The sequence below is a fragment of the Larimichthys crocea genome, chromosome VII (genome assembly GCF_000972845.2).
Source record: "Larimichthys crocea isolate SSNF chromosome VII, L_crocea_2.0, whole genome shotgun sequence".
NCBI lineage: Eukaryota > Metazoa > Chordata > Actinopteri > Sciaenidae > Larimichthys > Larimichthys crocea.
Window position 1 is genome coordinate 27,457,594 of NC_040017.1, and position 21,345 is coordinate 27,478,938.

General features: G+C 42.7%; 2 protein-coding genes across 3 annotated transcripts; one reads left to right on the forward strand and one right to left on the reverse strand.

Moving 5' to 3' along the window:
* Positions 1 to 160: 160 nt before the first annotated feature.
* On the reverse strand, positions 161 to 19,895 carry capn5a (calpain 5a). 2 transcript variants are annotated; one of them, XM_027280671.1, is made up of 14 exons: positions 19,696 to 19,895; positions 16,797 to 16,907; positions 15,146 to 15,305; positions 10,021 to 10,152; positions 3,909 to 4,117; positions 3,201 to 3,393; positions 2,924 to 3,117; positions 2,609 to 2,686; positions 2,255 to 2,450; positions 2,048 to 2,170; positions 1,754 to 1,950; positions 1,376 to 1,497; positions 1,146 to 1,282; positions 161 to 1,051 (listed from the first exon to the last, which is right to left on the reverse strand). In XM_027280671.1, the coding sequence occupies exons 3-14, from the start codon at positions 15,299 to 15,301 to the stop codon at positions 875 to 877; spliced, it is 1,914 nt and encodes a 637-aa protein (XP_027136472.1). In that variant the 5' UTR covers positions 15,302 to 15,305; positions 16,797 to 16,907; positions 19,696 to 19,895; the 3' UTR covers positions 161 to 874. The 2 variants fall into 2 exon arrangements, with proteins under 2 accessions (XP_027136472.1, XP_027136471.1); XM_027280670.1 differs by lacking the exon at positions 16,797 to 16,907.
* ompa (olfactory marker protein a) lies at positions 5,010 to 8,029 on the forward strand. Its single transcript, XM_027280672.1, has 2 exons — positions 5,010 to 5,981; positions 6,951 to 8,029. Exons 1-2 carry the CDS (start codon positions 5,913 to 5,915, stop codon positions 7,380 to 7,382), a joined length of 501 nt encoding a protein of 166 aa, XP_027136473.1. The 5' UTR covers positions 5,010 to 5,912; the 3' UTR covers positions 7,383 to 8,029.
* Positions 19,896 to 21,345: the final 1,450 nt, after the last annotated feature.

Here is a 21,345-nt window from a genome sequence, read left to right on the forward strand (position 1 = left end):
AACACAAATTATGAAGAAAGGAGAGGAGAGACTGAAAATGTGTCGTCTTCTTTGTTAAAGCAGCTATAATTAATTTATATTTTTACCATAATAATGTATGAAATGACTGAAGTGACAGGGCGTCTCTGGTAGTAATGCAGCTTCACATCAACAGCACAACTCTGGTTTGAGTTCACTTTATTTTGCCACTTTTATACTGTAAACACATCACATACTGAAACATGCTCAAGGCTCAACTTAAACTAATATAATAAAACCTTATATTTAGTTATATGTATCAATTTACGGCTGTTTGGTTGTAGACACTGGCAGGTTAACCCTCAGGAGCTCGGGGCACAGTCAGTGTGATGTCAATAAATCATCTTTCACTGACAGTTCTTGGTGATGGTTACGTGTCCGGACAGCTCAGTGGGTTCCTGGTTTGGCTACAGGTGATGTCACAGCATCAGTGAACAGGTTTATTTAATCCAGCTCATGACACATGGGAGATTTTTGGCATTGCCGACTAAACATGACGTGACTTCATTTGTATCGTACTCTTAAAGTAACACAGAGCGGTTTAGAGAAGACGTGAAAAACACTGAGATCAGATATAAAAGACATAAATATGAGTAGATTCAAATAAAAGTTAAAATAGAATAAGACGGTAAAAAGTAGAAAGTAGTGGTTGATAGACGTAGTAAAGAATGTAAACAATGTTTAGAAGTGACATCAGCACCCAGCAGGTACGTCATTCTGTAAACTCACAGCGAGACCATCAGGGTGTGTCATCACTTCCTCTGATGACCTCGACAGACTTCCTGCTGGATGTGTGATCTCAAAGTAAACTCTGACAGGTGCACAAAGTCGCTGGCGGTAAACTTTATAGACTTTCTCAGATTTTGGTGAGCAACGAGCTGGTTATTATTTCAACGGTGACGGTCCCGGGGAGGTCGTCTTCACGGTGATCACCTTTGCCCTTCAGGTGGAGCGTCTGTCTGAACTCGCCCTGCTCGGCTGGCAGCGTCACCTGACCCATGAAGGTGTCCTTCAGCACGTTGTGGTTGTAGATCTGAGAGTCGGAGCGAGAGGAGAGTTAAACTCACAAACACTCACACATTGACACAGTTTACTGTGAACACAGATACACACGCACACACACACACCTCGATGCTGATTGGCTTGTTGCCGTGCTTCCTGTAGAAGACTCCCTTGGTGTCGAAGACAGGGCTGCGACTGTTTTTACAGACCGGAGAGCGAACTTTATTTCCCTCACAACGGATGATCGCGTAGGGGTCAGACACTGGAGACACAAAAACACCAAATGAGTTTATGAGTTCATGAGATTTATTAGATTATTAAATGATGTTTGATACACAAAATAACTCAAATTTACCTCCGTCAGAGTCTTGTCCTGCAAGTCCGTTAGCCTCCACAACGTAGACCTGAGTGACCAGAGAGGGATAACCACACATCCCAGACCAGCAGGTGTTTGGAGGCTCGTCCAAGGTCAACTCCCTACAGACAGACAGACACACACAGACAGACACAGACACACACACACTCGTTAAAACAACAAAGTTAGTCTTGGATCTCTCCTTGCAGAACTTTTAAATTGCATATCTGCCACTGAAGAGTCAAACTTTACTGAGCTGAATCAAAAGAGAGTTTGCAGATGTCGTGTTACCATCTCGACAGCTGCATCACATCACTCCCCTTCAGGTCTCATTTAAAGACAGGAATAAAATGCTGAACTCAAACAGTGGCTTCATACTTGCAGACGGAGGGCACGTCTGTGAAGATGCGAAGCAGGAAGTCTCCCTCCAGGCCAGGGTCGAAGGTCGTGGGTATGATGACGTACCGGCCCTCAGGCAGGTCGATGCGTACGAACACAGACCTGGAGTTGATGTAGGTGCTCCCACCAACCTTCTTCTGGGTGGCGTGCATCCGGTAGATCCTGTTAAACTCCACCTGAACACAGAGACAGCAGCAGTTTGTACTCACTTCCTTCACTTTGTTTCCATCTTTACAGAAGATATGACGATAAAACATGCAGACTGGCTCTGACCCTGTGTATGTCGAAGCCAATAGCCAGGTTTTCTCCTCGTCCCTCTCTCAGCGTGGCTCGGCGGTCTTTCTGCTGCAGACAGATCAGGACCTCGTCCTCTGGCTTCTTCACGTCAAACACGTACTACACACACACAGAGACAAGAAACTCTCACATACTGTATACACACACATCACATATGTTAGTACAGAGAACTTTTGAACTCACCTGCGGGTTCTGGAGGAAGGTGTGCTTGTGGTTGACGCAGCCTCCGGCTCGGTTCAGGAGCGGGTCACTGTGGACACGCCAGGAGCCGCGCATCACGGCCTCCACCCAGGTCTTATGGAAACTCAGGTAGGACGTGTTGATGAGACGACACAGGATGAGGTCAGTGAAGTGAGTGATGAAGTCATCGAACGTCATCCTACAAGAGAAAGAGGGACGAGTGTCAGTCCTGGACGATATGTTCAAGAATTATTAAATCAACCTGAAACTGAACAGATGTCAGTATAACAGATGTCTGAGCGTTACTGCAGGTCACCCTGTGTTTCCAACAGGGGGCAGCGTTGCATTAAAACTCACCAGAACTCTCCATCATCCTGCACGACGACGCCGATCTTCTGCCTCTCACTCAAACTGACCCTGTGCCACTCCTCAGAGCTGCAAACAGACAGAAGAAGGATGCGACATGTTTGTAGATAAAAGTAGAAATGAGAAATGACGTGTTAACTTCAGCGTGTTTCCAAACTGGACAGAATAAAAGGTTCAAACACAGTTTGTAGTCCAATCACCTGGACTACAAATCAGCAGATTAAAGTTCACTGATAATTAATCTGAGTCTTCTCACTGATGCTCTTGTCTCTTCATGTTGGTCATATCCAGGCTTTAACATCTCACCTGTCGCTCCAGGCCCCGTTCCACTCCCTTTGTCCCCAGGGGTTTCTCATGCGGATCATGTTGAGCTTGTCCGACTTGAAGTAGGCCAGCAGGCCGTGGCCCAGCCTCACCCTGCGGACGTCTGTCACGCCGTAGGCATGACCCTTCACCAGGCCGCAGTCCAGCCTGGCCTCCATGTCCTCTGTGGTGGCCGCCTGGAACGACACAACAACAAGTGTTCAGTCAGCCTGTGAAGCATTCAGTCAGCTGTGAGGGTTTGAGTTCGTGCTCTGCTCACCCGGATGGAGCAGCTGATCAGGCCTCCTCTGTTGTGGACTTTGAGGACTCTCTCGAACAGCTCGTTACGTTTCTCTTCATCTTCTTTGAAGCCGTTCTCCATCAAGTCCATCGGCTCACACACACCGCCAGTGAAATCCACGAGAGCGTCGGCCGTGTTGCCCCCATCCAGAGCCTCATAGCAGCCACACATCCTAAAACACACAGGCACAGACGTTTACATTTTTCACTTCATCTACGCTGATTCTTTCCTGAACTTTTATCCACACGTATAGAAAAGTCTGCAGCAGAAACTGAAGTTTAATCTTCATCTTCAGTGACACCGTCACGTCACCGCCTGTTTAAATCCAGCATGAGCTGTACAAGAAGCCGGTTTGAACTTGTTGTTGCTCCTTTGACTGCGGTGAACCTGAAGTGATTCACAGTGCAGCAGGGCGTCGACTGTGTGAGCTGACACACACAGTTCACCTGCCCATTAATGTATATATACATATTATAAAATAACACTTTAAGTCTCTCTATTTAGCATTTAACAAGAATAACTTTTAATAACAAACCTGAAGCACCTTCAGAGAGTGTGGAGGGGGCATGAAGCTCTGAGTCAAGTTGAGGGTGGTAGACATAAAAACTTTGGAGGAGAGTTCCTCTACGTCTGTTTTAGTCCACCTGGTCAAACTGGACTGAGTGAACACGTGGTGGATATACTTACTTGGCGTAGGCCTTCTCCACCAGCGCGCTCCAGAACTCGTTGCTGTCCTTGGAGTGGCAGTACACCAGCAGTCCGTTCACCGTGGGCAGCTGGTCATCGATCACCACGTCCACCCACTCACCGAAACGCCAGAACCGGAAGTGGAAGATCCCGGCGTAGGACTCGGGTTTCTGAGGGTTCCACTCCTGATCCTTCCAGTCAGGAATCACCTGGAGGAACAGAAAGAACACACGAGTCTTCATCAGGGCTCAGGATTTATTCAAAAATATCAAGTATGATCCAGAATGTGAACTGTTCTGGATTTGATCTTTGACCTCTCTGTAGAACAGAAGCTGACCCTGAATTCAACTTTTCAGGAAAACATTTATGACATTAAACACATAACTGTTCATCATATAATTTGTGTTTAGTCTAATTTTCTGGTGTCGTTTGTTCGTATACGTTAGGTTATGTGGTCATATGGTGAAACAACACGTCCTCTTTAAAGTGTCCAACAGAACACGGGCCACGAATGTCTAATCCTGATTTTTTATGACGTCCTCCACCAGTTTTTATACAATCCAAGTTGTTACATAAAAACACATGAGCATCTTTGTAATGCTGACGTCATTTGGCTGTTGTTTTGGTAGTTTGAGGGATGGGAGCATTGAGGTTATGCCGGGGTGTCACATGGAGAATGTTTGTCCTGGACCAGCAGCCTTTTAATTTAACGAGCGACACTGGTCCAGATTTATAACATAATGCAATATATAAAATAAAAATGAAAATAAGCTGTAAAAAAGCTGTAACATCAACAAAAGTATTGCAGTTTTAAATGCAACTAAAAGATGCAACTAATATAAAACATTTATCTTAAGAACTACATCACTGTATTAATAAATAAGCAACATAAATGGGCAAATACAACTGCTGCACACTATAGAAGAGGACAAATAATATCCAGTTAAGATACATACACAGGTACGAGGCAACAAAAGTATTTAAAATAAAGTAAAAACAATAAATTAGAAACAAAAGCATCTAAAATCCTTTATTCTAGATTCTTTAAACTGACTTGAATTCACAATAAAGTCTGTCTGTTAAAACTCTTTAAATAAATCAGCTGTCTCTGTTAGTTCATAAAAAGTTGACAAACATCAGATTTTCCGCATGTTTCCCCTTAATTAACCTTCAGCGCCTATAATTAACAGGAGCGACTGTTTTTAACGAGGGAATACCATCCAACCATATCCTGTGTGATGATCCCTACTGACAGCACATTAAGACTGACATCTGCTGACACACACACACACACACACACACACACACACACACACACACACACACACACACACAGATCCCCAGTGAAGTGAATGATATAAATAAATAACTGATCCATTGAGCCAAAACTAGTCGAGCTCCCAGAAGCCCTCAGGAAAATGTACGTCATTGGTGCCTCCTGTTGCCTAGCATCCTCATACATCCCCCACCTACTTAGCAACTTTAAGGAAAAAACTCAGACAGTATTTTCACTCCATATCACGAGATTTCAAATCAAATTTAAAATGTCTGGAGGTAAATGATTCGACTGTGGGCACGTTTGGCTTTTTTAGAATTTATTTAAACGTCTGAAAAAGGTGCAGAAATGTCAGATTTCAGCCTTTAAAGGACATTAAAAGACAACAAGACAACTAATTACTCTCACTGATGCTGTTTCCACATTGATCTCCTCTGCCCTCTCTCTCATCTTATGTGGCACACCAATCAATGAGTCCTAACCAAACTACCCTGTGGGCAGGAGGGGGGATGGGAGGTTGGGGACAAAAGTGAGAAACTGCAACACTGTGATGGAAAGAGTTGGAAAGGGGAGGGGAGACCGAGAGGCTGTGATAAAACCGAGAGAGAGAGAGAGAAGGGTGAGAACAGAACTTCCAACAGCTCGATCTATCACAGCATCCATCCATCCACACAGGGAGGCAGGCCTCGTCCACTCTTTAACCCAGGATTATAACTTTGAAGTCGGACATGCACAGCGCCAAGACCCCCTCCAACACGCTGGTGCTGGAATTTAAAGAAGACGCTGCACTGACAGAGGTGAGTGCAACTACGAGACGGTGACCATAAAGTCTGTTAATGAGGCCGTTATCCTTCAGCTTCATATCTCCAGAGTCATTACTGATGATGTCACAGATATGTTGAAGAGTATTTAAACTTTTCTCACAGTCCTTATATCATCTGCGGTGTAACGATCAATAGTTTGACTCATCAGATGAGTTCAAACACTGAACAACTCCTGTGATTAAATGCAAATACAACAATCACTTTTCACTTGAATATAAACGTGAATTAAATGTTTTTGGAGTTTTAATTGTTGCACAGATACAACAACACATTTAACAACAATCATCTTAGCTGTTAAAGTTTTGTCACAACGAGCTGAATATTTATTAAGTCATCCTCATGAATTTAAATTTTTTTCTTGGTAAAATAAAAGATGAATTGAAAACCACTCACAAAGTTCACAAAGCCAGCAGCTCAGCTTCATGACAAGAAGATCATTTCTTTAACTTTGACATCTGTTTGACACGATACATGATGTGTGTCTGATGGGGTTTCTGTTGCTAGATCAACTCCTTTTCCACATCACATTATAGGCTTCATATAAATGAGAAAACATAGTTTATTGAAAACGTGTGGTTTTAGAAACAATAGACAATTCATAAAAATAGTCCATGTACAGTACATACAGTATATAAATGCTCCCTGTTCTGGTTATTTTTATGTTGTCTGACCCAAATTCAAGTGAATGAACATAATTTAGAAGCAGAACCAGGACAAAGTCTCTGAATATCAGAGTGACAGGATGTCTTTGAACTGAACACAATTGAAAATCTGTGAAAAGACCTAAAAATAGTCAAAGTGCTTCAATTTTCAAACACACTGTTTGCAGCAGATCCAGACTCGAGGCCTCCTGTGGTGGATCCATCACTGCAGGATAAAAAGGAGCACTGACACATTTCCTCATCTCTTTTCTCTCCTTCTGTTCTGTCATGTCCTCTGCAGATGATGCGTCTTCGTGTGTCGTCTTTGCAGCGGTCAGGACAGAAACGTCAGGACGGCGAGCGTCTGCTTCTTCCCCACGAGGCCGTCTACCGGCTGGACTTCCCCGTTCAGGAGCTGAACTTCTCCCGCTGGTACTTCTCCCTCATCGCCTACGGTCGCGTCAACATCACTGGCATTTCCCAACACTGGACGCCCGACCTCACCAACCTGATGACCCGTCAGCTGCTGGAACCAATCGGAACCTTTTGGCGAAACGCCGCCGACCCCGAGGACTCGCCGCTCAAATGGCTGGAGGCGGACATGCAGGAGTTCGGCGAAAGGATCGCAGAGCTGGCCAAGGTCAGGAAGGTCATGTACTTCCTGTTTGCTTTCAAGGACGGGGCAGAGGCGGCGAACCTCAGCTGCTCGGTGGAGTTCACACCAGACAAATGATGCCAGTAAAGTCCTGTCAGCAATATTCTGTCCGGTCTTTGACCTTTAAAAAAACTTTATGCAGCAATCAAAGAAATCCATCAGCTTAAATAGACTCCCTGAAAAACTCCCTGATCGACCTGTAACTGTGCAGTAACACCATGACCTCCTTGTGCACACCACGTAATTACTTTGTTAGAGTTCATTTAGTCACATTTAGTGTCACCTCAGCAGCAGAGTCACAGCAGCACACATATTCAGTTCAAAACATACAACCTGAGATGAAGAAGTATGAATGCACTTCATTTGAACCTTATCCTCGTGCATGTTTCCTGGTGCTACTTAAAAAAACATCAGTGCATCGTCAACATAAACCAACAGCTAGAAACATTCAAACATTTCAAATTCGCATTCATAGAAAATACAACAGAATATTATTCCACGATGGAACTTTCATGATACAAAACTTGTGAGGACACAAACGAACAAAAGATTCATTTTCTGACCAGCTGAATATTCATGTCATGTTCTTGTTCTTTGAGCTGTCGTCTGTTTGTTGCTGCTGTTGTATTTTATTTATTAGAGCCACAGCGAGATGCAGAACAAGTAGCACTGACACAAAACACAGATCAATGGAGTGACATCTATTAAATATCGACTGAAAGCTGTCTGTGTGTTCTCATTGGTGTTGACTGTTCCAGGACAGAGCTCACATATTTGGTTTTATGATTAGACTCTCAGTTCAGGAGGAGAGGTGTATCTGTGGTTAGTCTGTGGGAAATCAATTGAAACAGAAATTTGTAATACTAAAAAAACAGGAAACAGGATGGTGAGCAACACCATCTCTTCCATGTGTTGTGTTGAGTGAGTTTGGGTCACTAGTATTAACATCCTCCTGCGTCTGTCCTGCTGGTCCTATCACATCTACTGGTGCCAGGACAGCAGGAAGTGGTGAAGCTGCTGACTCCACCAATGAGATAAAAAGTTGTGAATATTTAAAAACCACAAAAAAAAAACGAGTCAAGCTCACACGAGGCGAGCCGTACTGTCAGAAAACACTAGCTTTTCTTGCAACGCATTTGTCAGTGCGATCGCCCACTTAAAACCTTCTTAGGCCAGGCTAAGGCTAAAAGCATTCTCAGGACCGTCTTCACAATGGCACACTGTATCCCAGACTTTAGCTTTTTGCCCTTGCTGGTCCCAGAGCCTCAGTAACAATGTCATGAGTCCCTCTCATTGGTTTAAAAGCAGCAAACAAAGTCAGAGTCAGGTTCATCTGATGTGATGCACTGAAAAGAAAACATCCTCACGATGCTGCAGTTCTCTCTGTTTGAGTCGGGCAGAGGACAAACTGCAGGGAAACATTCCTGCATGTCGTATTTACAGCTGCAGTATCTGCTCAGAAGAACAGTGCAGTCAGATTTTCCACATTAACGCAGCCTGGCAGTAACAATGCGCTGTAACATGTTCCTCTCATGGAGTCTCTTCATCTCAGAAAAAAACAAAACTAAATGTTGTCATGATCGTCATCAAGCTGCTGGTGTAATTTAATCACACCAGAGGTTTAATAAGTGTGGCGGGTGTCAAGACAACTGGCTGCTCCACCGAGGAAACTCCTCAAACGGGTTTAGTTTCCTTCAGCTGATGGAAAACAGAGATCTGCAGAGGACCTCCGAGACCAGGAAGGAAGACTGAGCTAAACCAACAGGGGAAAAACTCACACACACACAACTATGACTGCAATACTATATTCTTATCACGTCTATAGTGTGTGTGCAAATGCTGTCCCAGCACTTACCAACAAGACCACTGTATGAAGTTATAGATAATAATACATCACTCATGTTCCAGCTGTGTCACTAAATCGAACTTCTAGTGTCCTACGTCTGCTCTCGCTCCCTGAGATCCTCACACGTGTCAGTCCCACGGTTCAAATATATCCACCACGGTGACAGAGTGTTTATATTCAGAGCTCCAAAACTGTGCACGGACATGCCTGACGAGATCAGAGCTGCAAACTCTGTGTCAACTTTTAAAAACACACTTTTATAAAAAAGAAAAAAAATGTTCTGACTTTTTGTTATTGTTGTTATTGTGTTCTGTTTTATTGTGAAGCACTTTGTAACTGTGTTTTAAAAGGTTTATCATTATTATCGTTCCTGGATATCAGGGTTGTTAATGAAGGTCACTGGTGCCACCTCATGGATGAAAGCTGTTATTTTCTGGTTGCTGCAGCTCTACCACACAGATCTGTGCAGACTCCTCCAGTTTGTGATGAAATTGTTTTAATTTTAATTATTTTAAGTCTCTTTGTGAAGAGACTATGAGTACAGTAATGTTTTAAACTTCACTACACGTCAATCTGTCTTGGATCAGTTCACAGTAAAGACACAACCAATGATCATCAATGCATTACTGTAGACTGTGTGTGTGTGTGTGTGTGTGTGTGTGTGTGTGTGTGTGTGTGTGTGTAGTAAAAAAATTATGGTGGCCATGGTGTGCACAAAGATAAACACACACCCAGTCACACAAATCTAACACCCATATACTGATATACTGCATACACACATGCCCACACCCATCAACACACACACACACACACACACACACACACACACACACACAGTGAAAACCTCGTGCCCCTGAGTCTTGGTCTTACCTTCTGCCACAGCGCCTCTCTGGAGGCCAGACTCGAGCAGGCGGCCACGAACCAGCAGTTTCCCAGCTGGCCTTGGTGCAGGTCGTGGGCACTGATGCCGTCCACAAACAGACGGGGGTCGTTGCATAACTCCTGCAAAGATAAAGATGATTACAATCAGTGTTAACCTGATGACTAAATTCAACAAACTAATAATTCATAAAAGTCCTGAAGTGTGTACTGAACACTGGATTTCCTGTGTGTTACAGTGAGGAGGTCATACTGGACAGCTGCTGAATGTGAAGCAGGGCGTGAGCCGGGGCACAGTCAGCCATCATGAAAGGTAAATACAGAGTTAAACCGCCCTCTGATTAAGTATAAATCGCTTCTGAACGTTCAAAGATAAACACACAGCGTACGAGAGGCAGACTCAGGACAGCAGCCAAATGATAGGCCCGGGATAAACCAGCGGCACACACCCACTGAGACCACTGAGCATGTAGACACACACTCCACATGGAGTTCACTTACTGACGTGTTATCTTAAAAAATAAGACGTGTGTTAATAAGTGAGCTTGTTACCTTTGGACAGTGTCAGGCTAACTGTTCCCTCTGTTTCCAGTGTTTGTGCTAAGCTAAGCTAACAGCTTCTTCATGTACCTGCTGCACAGCTGACTGATGTAAATAAAGAAACATACTGTACACAAAGGATCTGAAATGCCTCGCTCGTTTTTAAAATTAAAGGCCGCTATTTTAAGTATTTTAAGTAATGTACTGTTGTGTGTGCGCCCACACGCGCGCACACACACACACACACACACACACAGTACCATAAATGTACTGATCTGTTCGACCACAAAAACACACACATGGAGAAATAGTCTGGGCGTTCTCGTCTCCACTCGTCATCCATCCAAACAATGTTGGCACATCCACAGTAATGGAAACATGATGCATGTGGATGATGTTGAAGTCTGAATATATTAATTCATAAATAATGATTTACTGTACACGTCTAACTGCAAACTGGACGGAGACTTTCCTCATTAAAAAGATACTGAATCACTTTGTTACAGTTTAACACAAACGAGGGCTGATAAATGAAACTTTGGTTGATTTGTGACACACTCTCTGACTTTGCTCGACACAGGCTCGTCTCTGAGGGCTTTCACATTCAGTGTATGTGCGTTCATGAAAGTGGCGGCACGCATGTCCGATCCCTGAACATGAAGAATCTACAGTACAGTAGTTTCACACACGCTTCACCACTTCCTGCATCCGAGAGTCTGATGAGAGGTATCAACCAAGACACACGTGTCATCTTAACTCCCCCAAATGTAACTACAACATTTATCTACTTATTTATTCATGAAAAGAGGATAATGCATGTTTAAATCTTTTCACATTAAAGCGACAGGATTAAAGTATCTTCAGACATTTTCACACTGACTGAGAGTGGATGTAAGAATAGACTCCTTCATGTGTTTGTGTTAAACTTTCGGCTTCCAAAGTTATGTGTAACCAACCAGATCCTGGTCTGAATCCTTTAATATCCAGTATCTGCTCATACCGAGTCCATTCTGACACATAGATTTACATAAACGTTATTTAAATATTTATCTGACACACTGAAATAACAGCTGAGGCGGACACACCTCGACAGAAACACTGCAGAGAGAGAGAGAGCACTTTAACCGCACGGCACACGGAAGTTTAACTTTGGCTTCTTATCAGCAGAATTCATATCATTCATATCATTCATCAGTTATTAACTAATCAGGTATGATCTGCTGAATATTCTGTGCACTTGGCTGATGATAAACAGCATTCAGCATCACAGAACACCCAAATGACAATAATAATAATAATAATAATAATAATGATGGCAACAATAATAACATAATAAGAGAGCTAATACTGTGACAGCAGACTTCAGTAAGAAAAGGACTGCAGATTGATCGGCTTTAAATATGTTCAGATCGGATCCGTACATCTCTGTGATGACCAACGTCTTCTACACTGAAGTAGGTCAGACCCACAGCACATGGTCAGAGAAAAATTGATATGATGAGTTAGTGATCCAAAGACAAGCGATCGTTGTAAAACGCGTCATCACACTGACACACTCACACTGAGAGAGACGGTGAAGTTTAGGCTCACTCTCTCTCCACTCCCTGGACAAATCAATACCGTTCATCAATTGGATTGCTTTAAGTTTCCTGTTTAATTATTAAGCAGCTCAGATCATCAATGATTGACAATAAAAGCATTTTATATGTGGTTCAGGCAGGTGGGTGTGTTTACTGCTCGGGAAATTGTTCAGTTGTTGGTCTGAAAAAGAATGTGAAGAAGCCGAGTCCAGCTGCCTCAGATTTAACTCTGAACAGACGTCTGAAAAAGAGTTGATTTGATGTCACCTGCCTGAAAGAAAGAACCTGAATCTGTGTTACAAAGACATGCATGTTCGGGGTGAACCGCACAGATAGAAGCTGGAATGCTGTTCAGCAATAATTCCATAATGAGCGTCACATTTCCATCGTCTTAATGTAACAAAGTAAAAGCACGCAGTGGTTCCTGTTGCACTGCATCAAAACATTCCTAAAAACAAATATAGGTCAGCGAGATGCAGCGGGCGACTCAAAGTCTCTCAGCAAACTCACGCTTCAGGGAAATCTTCATGTTAGTTCTGTTAACATGACACAGGCTGAATATTTACAGCTCGCTGCAGAATAAAGAAGACATCTCTGTTTAATGACCCTGAACTTCACAGAAAAAAAAAATTACAGATGACAGATTTAGTGATTTCTAGCTTTGCCATGAAAGGAAAGTTTCCCCTCTAGTAGCCTCAGTGTTCTGGCATGTTTCAGAGTGAACAGATCTCACATCAGGAAACAGCCTGTGTTGGACTGCTCGGGGTCTTTTACTGGATTTGACTGAGAAATTAGGGAAATAAACAGTTTTGAATGCAGCCATTACTTAAAGTCAGCGGCTCGAACAGAAGCCTACAGCTTCACTGACTACACTCACACTCTCTTAGAACAAATTAACTCTTTATTTTACATTCAGCCATTAGTTTGGACTTCCTCTGAAGCTCCATGACAAAGTCTGCTCCAGTTACTGAGATGTGTTCCTGAAAAGCCTCGTTAAACTGAGCGGAGCAGCTTCATAGAAACAGGAAACAGGGTAGTGTAGGTACTGGTAGGTAAGATCACTGGATCAGAAAACTTGAACTTGAATCACTGAAGTCAAAATACAAATTCAGTTTGCCCTCCCTCGGCAGCTAACAGAGAGACATCACGAGTTTTTCTGTCATGCAAATATCTGCTAAGATATAAGTTAAAACATCTGCTCATACATACGTTCAAATATTTGTTCAAAGAGCAAACACAATGTGCACACAACAAAGTGGAATTTCTGTGAGTAAACACCATAAATTCCTCTCCTGTTCAGTCCGTGTAACCTCTCCTCTCTTTATGAGTTTTTAGTTTACATTTATACATTCATTTAATTTTCCTCCATGACACATACTGCTCCAGTTACTGAGAAAAGTTTAACTGACTTCACAGAAACAGGAAACAGAGCACAAAGAATTGGATTGATTTTCTCTTTTATTGCTCAGGTGTGTTGGAAACCTTTGAGTTTGTGTCAGAGGACTGATAACCTTCTGCACATGAGACAACTCACCCCAAAACACCACGTACACAGAATGTTGCTTTAAAAAAAAGACGATTTCATAACGTTTCACCTTGATAATCAGTTCTACACCGAGCATAACTACAGTATAGTAAACTACCACATTTAAATAAAATATATATATCGTGGACATATGTGCTTTAAAATGTTTACAGTTAAATATGTAACATGGATTGAACATGGAGCATTTTTATGAATTATTTTGGCAAAAACAAAAACACAAATTAAATTTTCCGTCCCTCAGTAACTAACAGAGACATCTCAACATGTTTTTCTGTCATGTATGCTCGTGTATATATGTTTGTCATTTGTTACATAATATTTGTTCAAAGAGCAAACACAACATGCACACATGTTGACACACAAACAACATTTCAGTGTGTTGCGGTGGGATTTCAGTCTGTTCAGTCCGTGTAACCTCTCCTCTCTTTATCTGCAAGTTTTCCTTTGTATTTGTCGCATGACCAAACATCCGCCTTCCCCACCCACTGTCCCCTCATCGATCCCCTGCCTCTGTCCTCTGTCCCCTGCCTCTGTCCTCTGTCCCCTCCTCTGTCCTCTGTCCCCTGCCTCTGTCCTCTGTCCCCTCCTCTGTCCCCTGCCTCTGTCCTCTGTCCCCTGCCTCTGTCCTCTCCTCTGTCCCCTTCCTCTGTCCCCTGCCTCTGTCCTCTGTCCCCTGCCTCTGTCCTCTGTCCTCTGTCCCCTTCCTCTGTCCCCTGCCTCTGTCCTCTGTCCCCTGCCTCTGTCCTCTCCTCTGTCCCCTTCCTCTGTCCCCTGCCTCTGTCCTCTGTCCCCTGCCTCTGTCCTCTCCTCTGTCCCCTTCCTCTGTCCCCTGCCTCTGTCCTCTGTCCCCTGCCTCTGTCCTCTCCTCTGTCCCCTTCCTCTGTCCCCTGCCTCTGTCCTCTGTCCCCTGCCTCTGTCCTCTCCTCTGTCCCCTTCCTCTGTCCCCTGCCTCTGTCCTCTGTCCCCTGCCTCTGTCCTCTCCTCTGTCCCCTTCCTCTGTCCCCTGCCTCTGTCCTCTGTCCCCTGCCTCTGTCCTCTCCTCTGTCCCCTGCCTCTTTCCTCTGTCCCCTGCCTCTGTCCTCTGTCCCCTGCCTCTGTCCTCTCCTCTGTCCTCTGCCTCTGTCCCCTGCCTCTGTCCTCTGTCCCCTGCCTCTGTCCTCTGTCCCCTGACTCTGTCCCCTGCCTCTGTCCCCTGCCTCTGTCCTCTGTCCCCTCCTCTGTCCCCTGCCTCTGTCCCCTGCCTCTGTCCTCTGTCCCCTGCCTCTGTCCTCTGTCCCCTGCCTCTGTCCCCTGCCTCTGTCCTCTGTCCCCTCCTCTGTCCCCTCCTCTGTCCCCTGCCTCTGTCCTCTGTGGATCAGAGGTGCAGAGACAGCTGCCGGAGGATGTTTTTTTTCATTTGTTCTTGTTTGTCTAATGTCAGCTCGTCTCTGTTTCACAATGTTTTCCTTACCTTAGGCCTTTTCCAGGTTACGTTTCCGATCGCGTTGTCCTGGTAGAACAGAGACTGGTCGGTCGTCGGGAACAGAGGGTCTTCAAACAGCTGTCCGTTCTCCTGACACTGCCTCCTCAGTGCAGAGAAAGACTGACCCTCGTATGGAACCACCATCCCCCTGCACACACACACACACACACACACACACACACACACACATGGTCTGTGTCATATCATCATATCATATACAAACATATATAAACACAATTACATAAAGGAGAACTGACAGCTTATCTTATGGAAATAATCCACAGTAAGTGAAAATATCTTTTTTTCTAGCTGCTCTATCAACTCGGTTTAGTTTGAATAAAAATGAGTCGATGTGCTGACGATGATACAGAAGAATTATATTATATTAATAAGTTTTAACACTGAGTGAGCAGTTAGAAACTTTGAAGTGAAACAAACAACTCAAAAACATACAAGGTATGATACTAATACTCGAGGAATCCTGGGAAAATCACTGTTCATTCTTCATGATTGTGGCATTTTAAGTGTGAATAAATCAAATCCTCGGGCTGAAACTGAATTCTACACAAAAGACATTTGAGATCAAACAGAGTTCAGATCTTCAGATTATCTGCTGGATTATTGAAGGAATGACCGGACACAGGAGGAAAATGACAGAATCATCTACTGTGTTTACCAAAAGAGTCTCAAGCCATGTAGCTGTAATTAACAGGTTAACTTATTTCAAATAAAAACGGCTCGTACTGTACGTGCAGATGTACATCAGACAGAAAACTGGAGTTAAAGACCAAGAAGAGACTAAACGTGTGTGTTAGATAAACTTCAGAGGAGATTCAAACTGGTTCAAGAGCACACAGTAACATTCCTCAGCTGATCACTGTTTACATTATGGTACGATGGAGGATTAGTCAAATTACTTCAAAACCTTTAAAAACACTCCTCAACATACACACTGCATACACACATACACACACAAACACAAACACACACACACGAGTCATGAGGCTGAACGACAAACAGAAACTCGGACAGTGTTTGACTACGGATCACCAGCAAAGCAAACACATGATAAAAGTTTGTGTGTGTGTGTGTGTGTGTGTGTGTGTGTGTGTGTGTGTCCTCACAGCAGCTTCCTGTCAGCCAAATAAAGAATAATATGAGACAAGGACAGAAAGAGGAAGCGGTGTGTGAGTGTTTGGTCGGGATGGAGACACGGGAGGCCTGATGACGACTGAAGTTACATTTTAAAGTGACAGTTTACCCAAAAATAAAAATATTTGTGATCTGTTGATATAGATTGAGGACACGCTGTTTAAAAATTAGACTTTAAAAACTGACGCTGGTTATGTAAATTATCTCAGAGCTGATGGTTTACTTACAAATGTTCATTAAATATTCAGTGAGCGTTAAAAGCTGCTTTTCCTGCAGACAAAATACTGAACAGGACATAAACAAACTCACATCAGCAGCACAAATGTTTCCTGTTCTCTCCACACGTGGACGAGAAGTACTCGAGTACTGTACTCGAGTATAGATCTGACATACTTTCTGTTTTCATTTAAGAACTGGACTACATCTCAGATGTAAAACTGTATTTTCACTCCACTTCATCTGCCCGACAGCTTTAGTTACTAGTTACCTTTCAGTTCACCTCCAGGTGTGTTGAGTTTGTTTGTGATGAACTTAAAGATGAAGATAATTCTCTGACTCCTTGTAAATAAACAAACTCTCCTGGATTCACTGGAAAAGTCTGCAGACACATCACACACGACGATAACACACTGAACATTTTACTGCACAATGAGTACTTTTACTTTTAATACTTCTTCCATCAGTGGCTGCCAGGATGCTGGTTACCATGGAGACAGCTCATGAGCTGACCAGTAATTATATCAGTGTCAATTAAAGGCACTTAGACACGGGGAGGATGCTGAACAGAGCCGACAAAAGAGTGTGTGTGCGTGAGTATGTTTCCAACATCATGAAACATTTTAAAGAAAGAGACGAGCTGAACTTCTGAGACATGACTCATCAGGAGGGAAGTGAGAAGAGACGTGTGTTTAATCCAATGATGAATGTTCAAATATCTGTGATACTGCAAAAAAAACAAACATTCATCCGTTTTCTGTTCTGCTTGTACAGGTGGAGGTCACATTGTTTGATACCATTGTTCCTCATGAGCCTCAGCTCTTTAGTTTAGCTGGTCTCAGATTGGTAATCAGATTTTCACATCGCAGTAAAGAGGGTTTTTTATGGTATGTGGTAATTTATTTTATCACATATAAAATATAATATACAAGCTCCAGACAAGGGCAGATCCACAGAGGCTCATTTCTCCTTTATTAGTCTCATAGATATATTTTTTTAAACATTTAATTGTTCATGAAATGTCAGAAAAAATGTCTTCAAGTTGTCCAAAAACCAAAATATATTTAATTTCTAGCAGCAGAGAAGAGACAAAAGCAGTGAATGTTCATATTTGAGCTGCATATCTCCTGATGAATGACAAATAATTATGAAAAATGATTTTTATTGAGTTTCCTGTCAACCCACTAGTCTACTCAACAACACATTTACTGATGGAATAAGTGAGTTACTCAGTTATTTAACAAACACTGATGCAGAAACATTCATCGATGCTGCAAAGTTTCAGTTTCCCAGATGTAAAATTGACTTTGTGACAAACAAACAGCTGATCGAACTGGATCTCTGAGGCGGATACTGATATTAATATCTGAGATTTGTTTTGTTTTATATTAATTTATAACAACAACAAAAAATTCTTTATGTCTACTTTTATTGTGATCAACATCTAAACTAAGTGGGACATTCTGGGTTGTAAAAATAAACTTGAAATGGACAGAGTATGAAGTTTGTGAGGTAGAAGAGGGTTTAAGTGTGAGCAGCTGTTAGGAAACAGCAGGCAGACAGTGAAGTCACCTGTTCACGTCAGTCTGCAGCTTTCCCACGTTCACTTCTTATTTCTGTCCTGAATGTTAAACTCTGGAGTCTTTAAACGTCCGGCTCACTTTTCATTCATCCTCTGTGTGAATACACACTTTGATGAACTGTGTCCTGATGTGAATGAAGCTGGGCTGTAACAGTGCTGTAACTGTTTGCACACACAGAGCTTTGATTATGGCGCAACAAGAGAGGAGCAGCAGCCAAACATGGGTGTGGTTCATGTGGGCACCAATTGACGTGCCACCGCAGAACAACAGCAGCTCAGTGCAGATGTTAGAGTGAGGCCACATGTGGGCACTTCAGATGCAGAGACACAGACAGCATCAGCACACGGGATGCACCTGAACGCACCATTAACAGACTACTGTGTCACTTTAATTAATTTAACTTTGTTTGCACATTGTTAGAAAAACCTTTAAACACACACACACACACACACACACACACACACACACACACACACACACACACACACACACACACACACACACACACACCGGAAATGAAGGAAATTCGCCTTCAAAATAAAAGAGCAGCGGCTTCTAATCAATGTTTTGTGGTGGAATCTATTTCGCATTATTGTTAATCATCTCATAATAATATTTTTTTTTCTTACAGATGCACCAAACTCTTAATGAATCTGAATTTTGTGTGATTATGATACAGAAGTATATTATTCAATATTCAGTATCTACCTCTCTACTGTGGAAACTTACTGCAGTCACACTGTATGTATCCATGTGCGGCATAACGCACTGTCTGTTATGCTCTGTCTGTCTGTTGTTTCTTGTTTTTGTCTGAGCGTATTTTGCACTTTATGTTGTAATGTGTGTGCACTTTAACGTCACTCTGTCTGCATTATGCTTCATGTTTCATGTGACACTGTGTTCGTCGCAGAAACTATATATATATATTGTATATTGAAAATAAAATAAAACCACCTGACTCAAAGATAATAAGTTGCTCATTGATGAAAGCTCACAGACTGCTCAGACCTCTGCACTACAGCTAGATATTAAAATATATCAGGATATTATATTTTATATAACTTGCTCGTGGTAGGAACTGTTGTGTCTGATCTCTAAACATCATGAGACAACTCAGCTGTGATTCAGAACTATATGAATAAAATTTAACATGTTTCTATCTCATCCTCCGCCTCAGACATAACTCAATACAATGCAATAAAATAAGATAAAAAACATGCGTATTTTATTTTGAAGGTTACAGCCGGATGTATATCTTTGTTTACGCACGCTCGCTTGAAAGATGGCGAGTTTTTTGTTTTTAAAAAAAATGTTATCGATTTTTAAACTTGAGTGGAAAAAACCGAAACCATGACGACAGTAAAATATATTTTAAAGTGACTCAGCTGTTCTTTAACGGTCACGGTTTTATTTAAAGGTCCCACAAACGCTCCTTAAATCGTTTCTTTGAGTCTTTGTCAAAGTTTGTGAGAAACTTTCGCGGTGAAATTAATTGAACTGAATTAAACTGAGTTAAACTCGTGTGCTGTGCCTTGCATAACGGCTCCTAACTGACTTCAGGTGACCGTTAAAGAGTTTAAACTTTACCTGGTGATGTGTTTACGGTCTGCCTGCTCTCTCTCTCTTCTCCCGGGAGGTTTTCGGGTCTTCTCCCCTCCGGTGCAGGTCGGTGATGTGCGGATCTTCTCAGATGGACATCAGATAGGTTGTAACACTCGGAGTTAAACCACACACACACACACACACTTACACGCACACACACACACACACACACACACACACACACACACACAGGAGGAGCTCCACCCGGAGCCGCCTTCACTGCCTGTGCTGCCTTCAGGCGCAGCACGGACACATCAACACCGAACGACTCAGAACTGTGTCGTGTTTTATTATTTTGAACTCTGTAGACATCAAAACTATGAAATAACACACATGGAATCATGTGGAAAACAAATTATTTAGTTTAGTTCCTCTAACGTCCACTTGAGGCTGGCTCCAGGAGTGAGTCAGTCTCCATAAGTCCCCATGTCCAAATGTCCAACTTCACAGCAGAAATAAACATGTTTACAGCCTGGTACAAAAAACAGTTTTGGTCTCTGTAGCTAATTTCCCCGTTCATGACAACTGTACTGAGGGTGAATTTATATACAACTCACCTGTTCACATTATATTAAGGCTTCAAGTTATGCAGGATTAAGAGCGTGGACGCTTTGACTGACAGGTGGGTGTCGGCACAGGTGGCCTGTTTGAGTAACTAGGCGTTATTCGGTCCACCTACAATCCACCCTGTTATTTGATCAGCCAGGAAGCATCAGAGGACACTTCTAAGCTACTTTACCTTTACTCGTCCTAAACCACCTCACCTGGGTTCAGATCTGCTGATCTTAAAGGTCAGCTGATCTTAAAGGTCAGCTGATCTCAGCTGATCTTAAAGGTCAGCTGATCTTAAAGGTCAGCTGATCTTAGCTGATCTTATAGGTCTGCTGATCTGAAAGTCTGCTGGAAGAGATTTACTGCAACAATTTGGAAAGTTTGTCTCGAGGCTTTTGTTAAACAGCACTGACCTCTGCTGGGAGCTGTAGTCATTATAACGTCAGTATTTATATCACACTCTCAGCAGCATGAACGTGTTTGGTCATTTACGTTTCTACTGTAATGAACATGTCTCACATCATGAGGACTGTACTTCACCCAGGCCAGACACTACAGTATTCTTATTAAGAATCTGTATAATACAAAATTCAAATGCAGATCAGCCAAAAGACAAAATGAGTTCTTGGTACTAAAAAAAGTCATTCACAGTTCATACTAGGAAACATAAAGACATAAAAACAATTCTAAATCATCAGACATCAACTGTCCCAGAGCCTTATTTTGATTAGATAGCATTTATTTGGGGGCTGCTTGACTACATGACTATAAACTATGTAAGGGAGTCTGTCTCAGTGAGTGTGCAGACATGCTGCTCAGGGAGGGAAGGAGAACAACACACTGCACAACATCCATCCATCTATCTACCATCAGCGCATGGTCTGCAGACCTGAGCTCAGACTGCACAGGATAGGTGAGGACAGCTCCTTATCTGACAGTTTGTCTCCACTGGTTTGAAACAGAAATTACAATCTCAAAATAACATGGACAAACCTCCAAACCACTTGAATTTCTCTCATTTCTTCAGACTGAAAATGTCTTAAGTACAGTTAGCACAGTTGGATGAATAGATCTTGTTGACTC

Bases quoted from the DNA above. Each gene is read 5' to 3' on its own strand.
- ompa (XM_027280672.1), top strand. From the start codon at position 5,913: ATGCACAGCGCCAAGACCCCCTCCAACACGCTGGTGCTGGAATTTAAA. The intron at 5,982-6,950 runs GTGAGTGCAACT...TGTCCTCTGCAG, and splicing joins AAGACGCTGCACTGACAGAG to ATGATGCGTCTTCGTGTGTC.
- capn5a (XM_027280670.1), bottom strand. From the start codon at position 15,301: ATGGTGGTTCCATACGAGGGTCAGTCTTTCTCTGCACTGAGGAGGCAG. The intron at 4,118-10,020 runs GTAAGACCAAGA...CTGTTCCTCCAG, and splicing joins GAGAGGCGCTGTGGCAGAAG to GTGATTCCTGACTGGAAGGA. The intron at 1,498-1,753 runs GTATGAAGCCAC...GTCTGTCTGTAG, and splicing joins GACGTGCCCTCCGTCTGCAA to GGAGTTGACCTTGGACGAGC.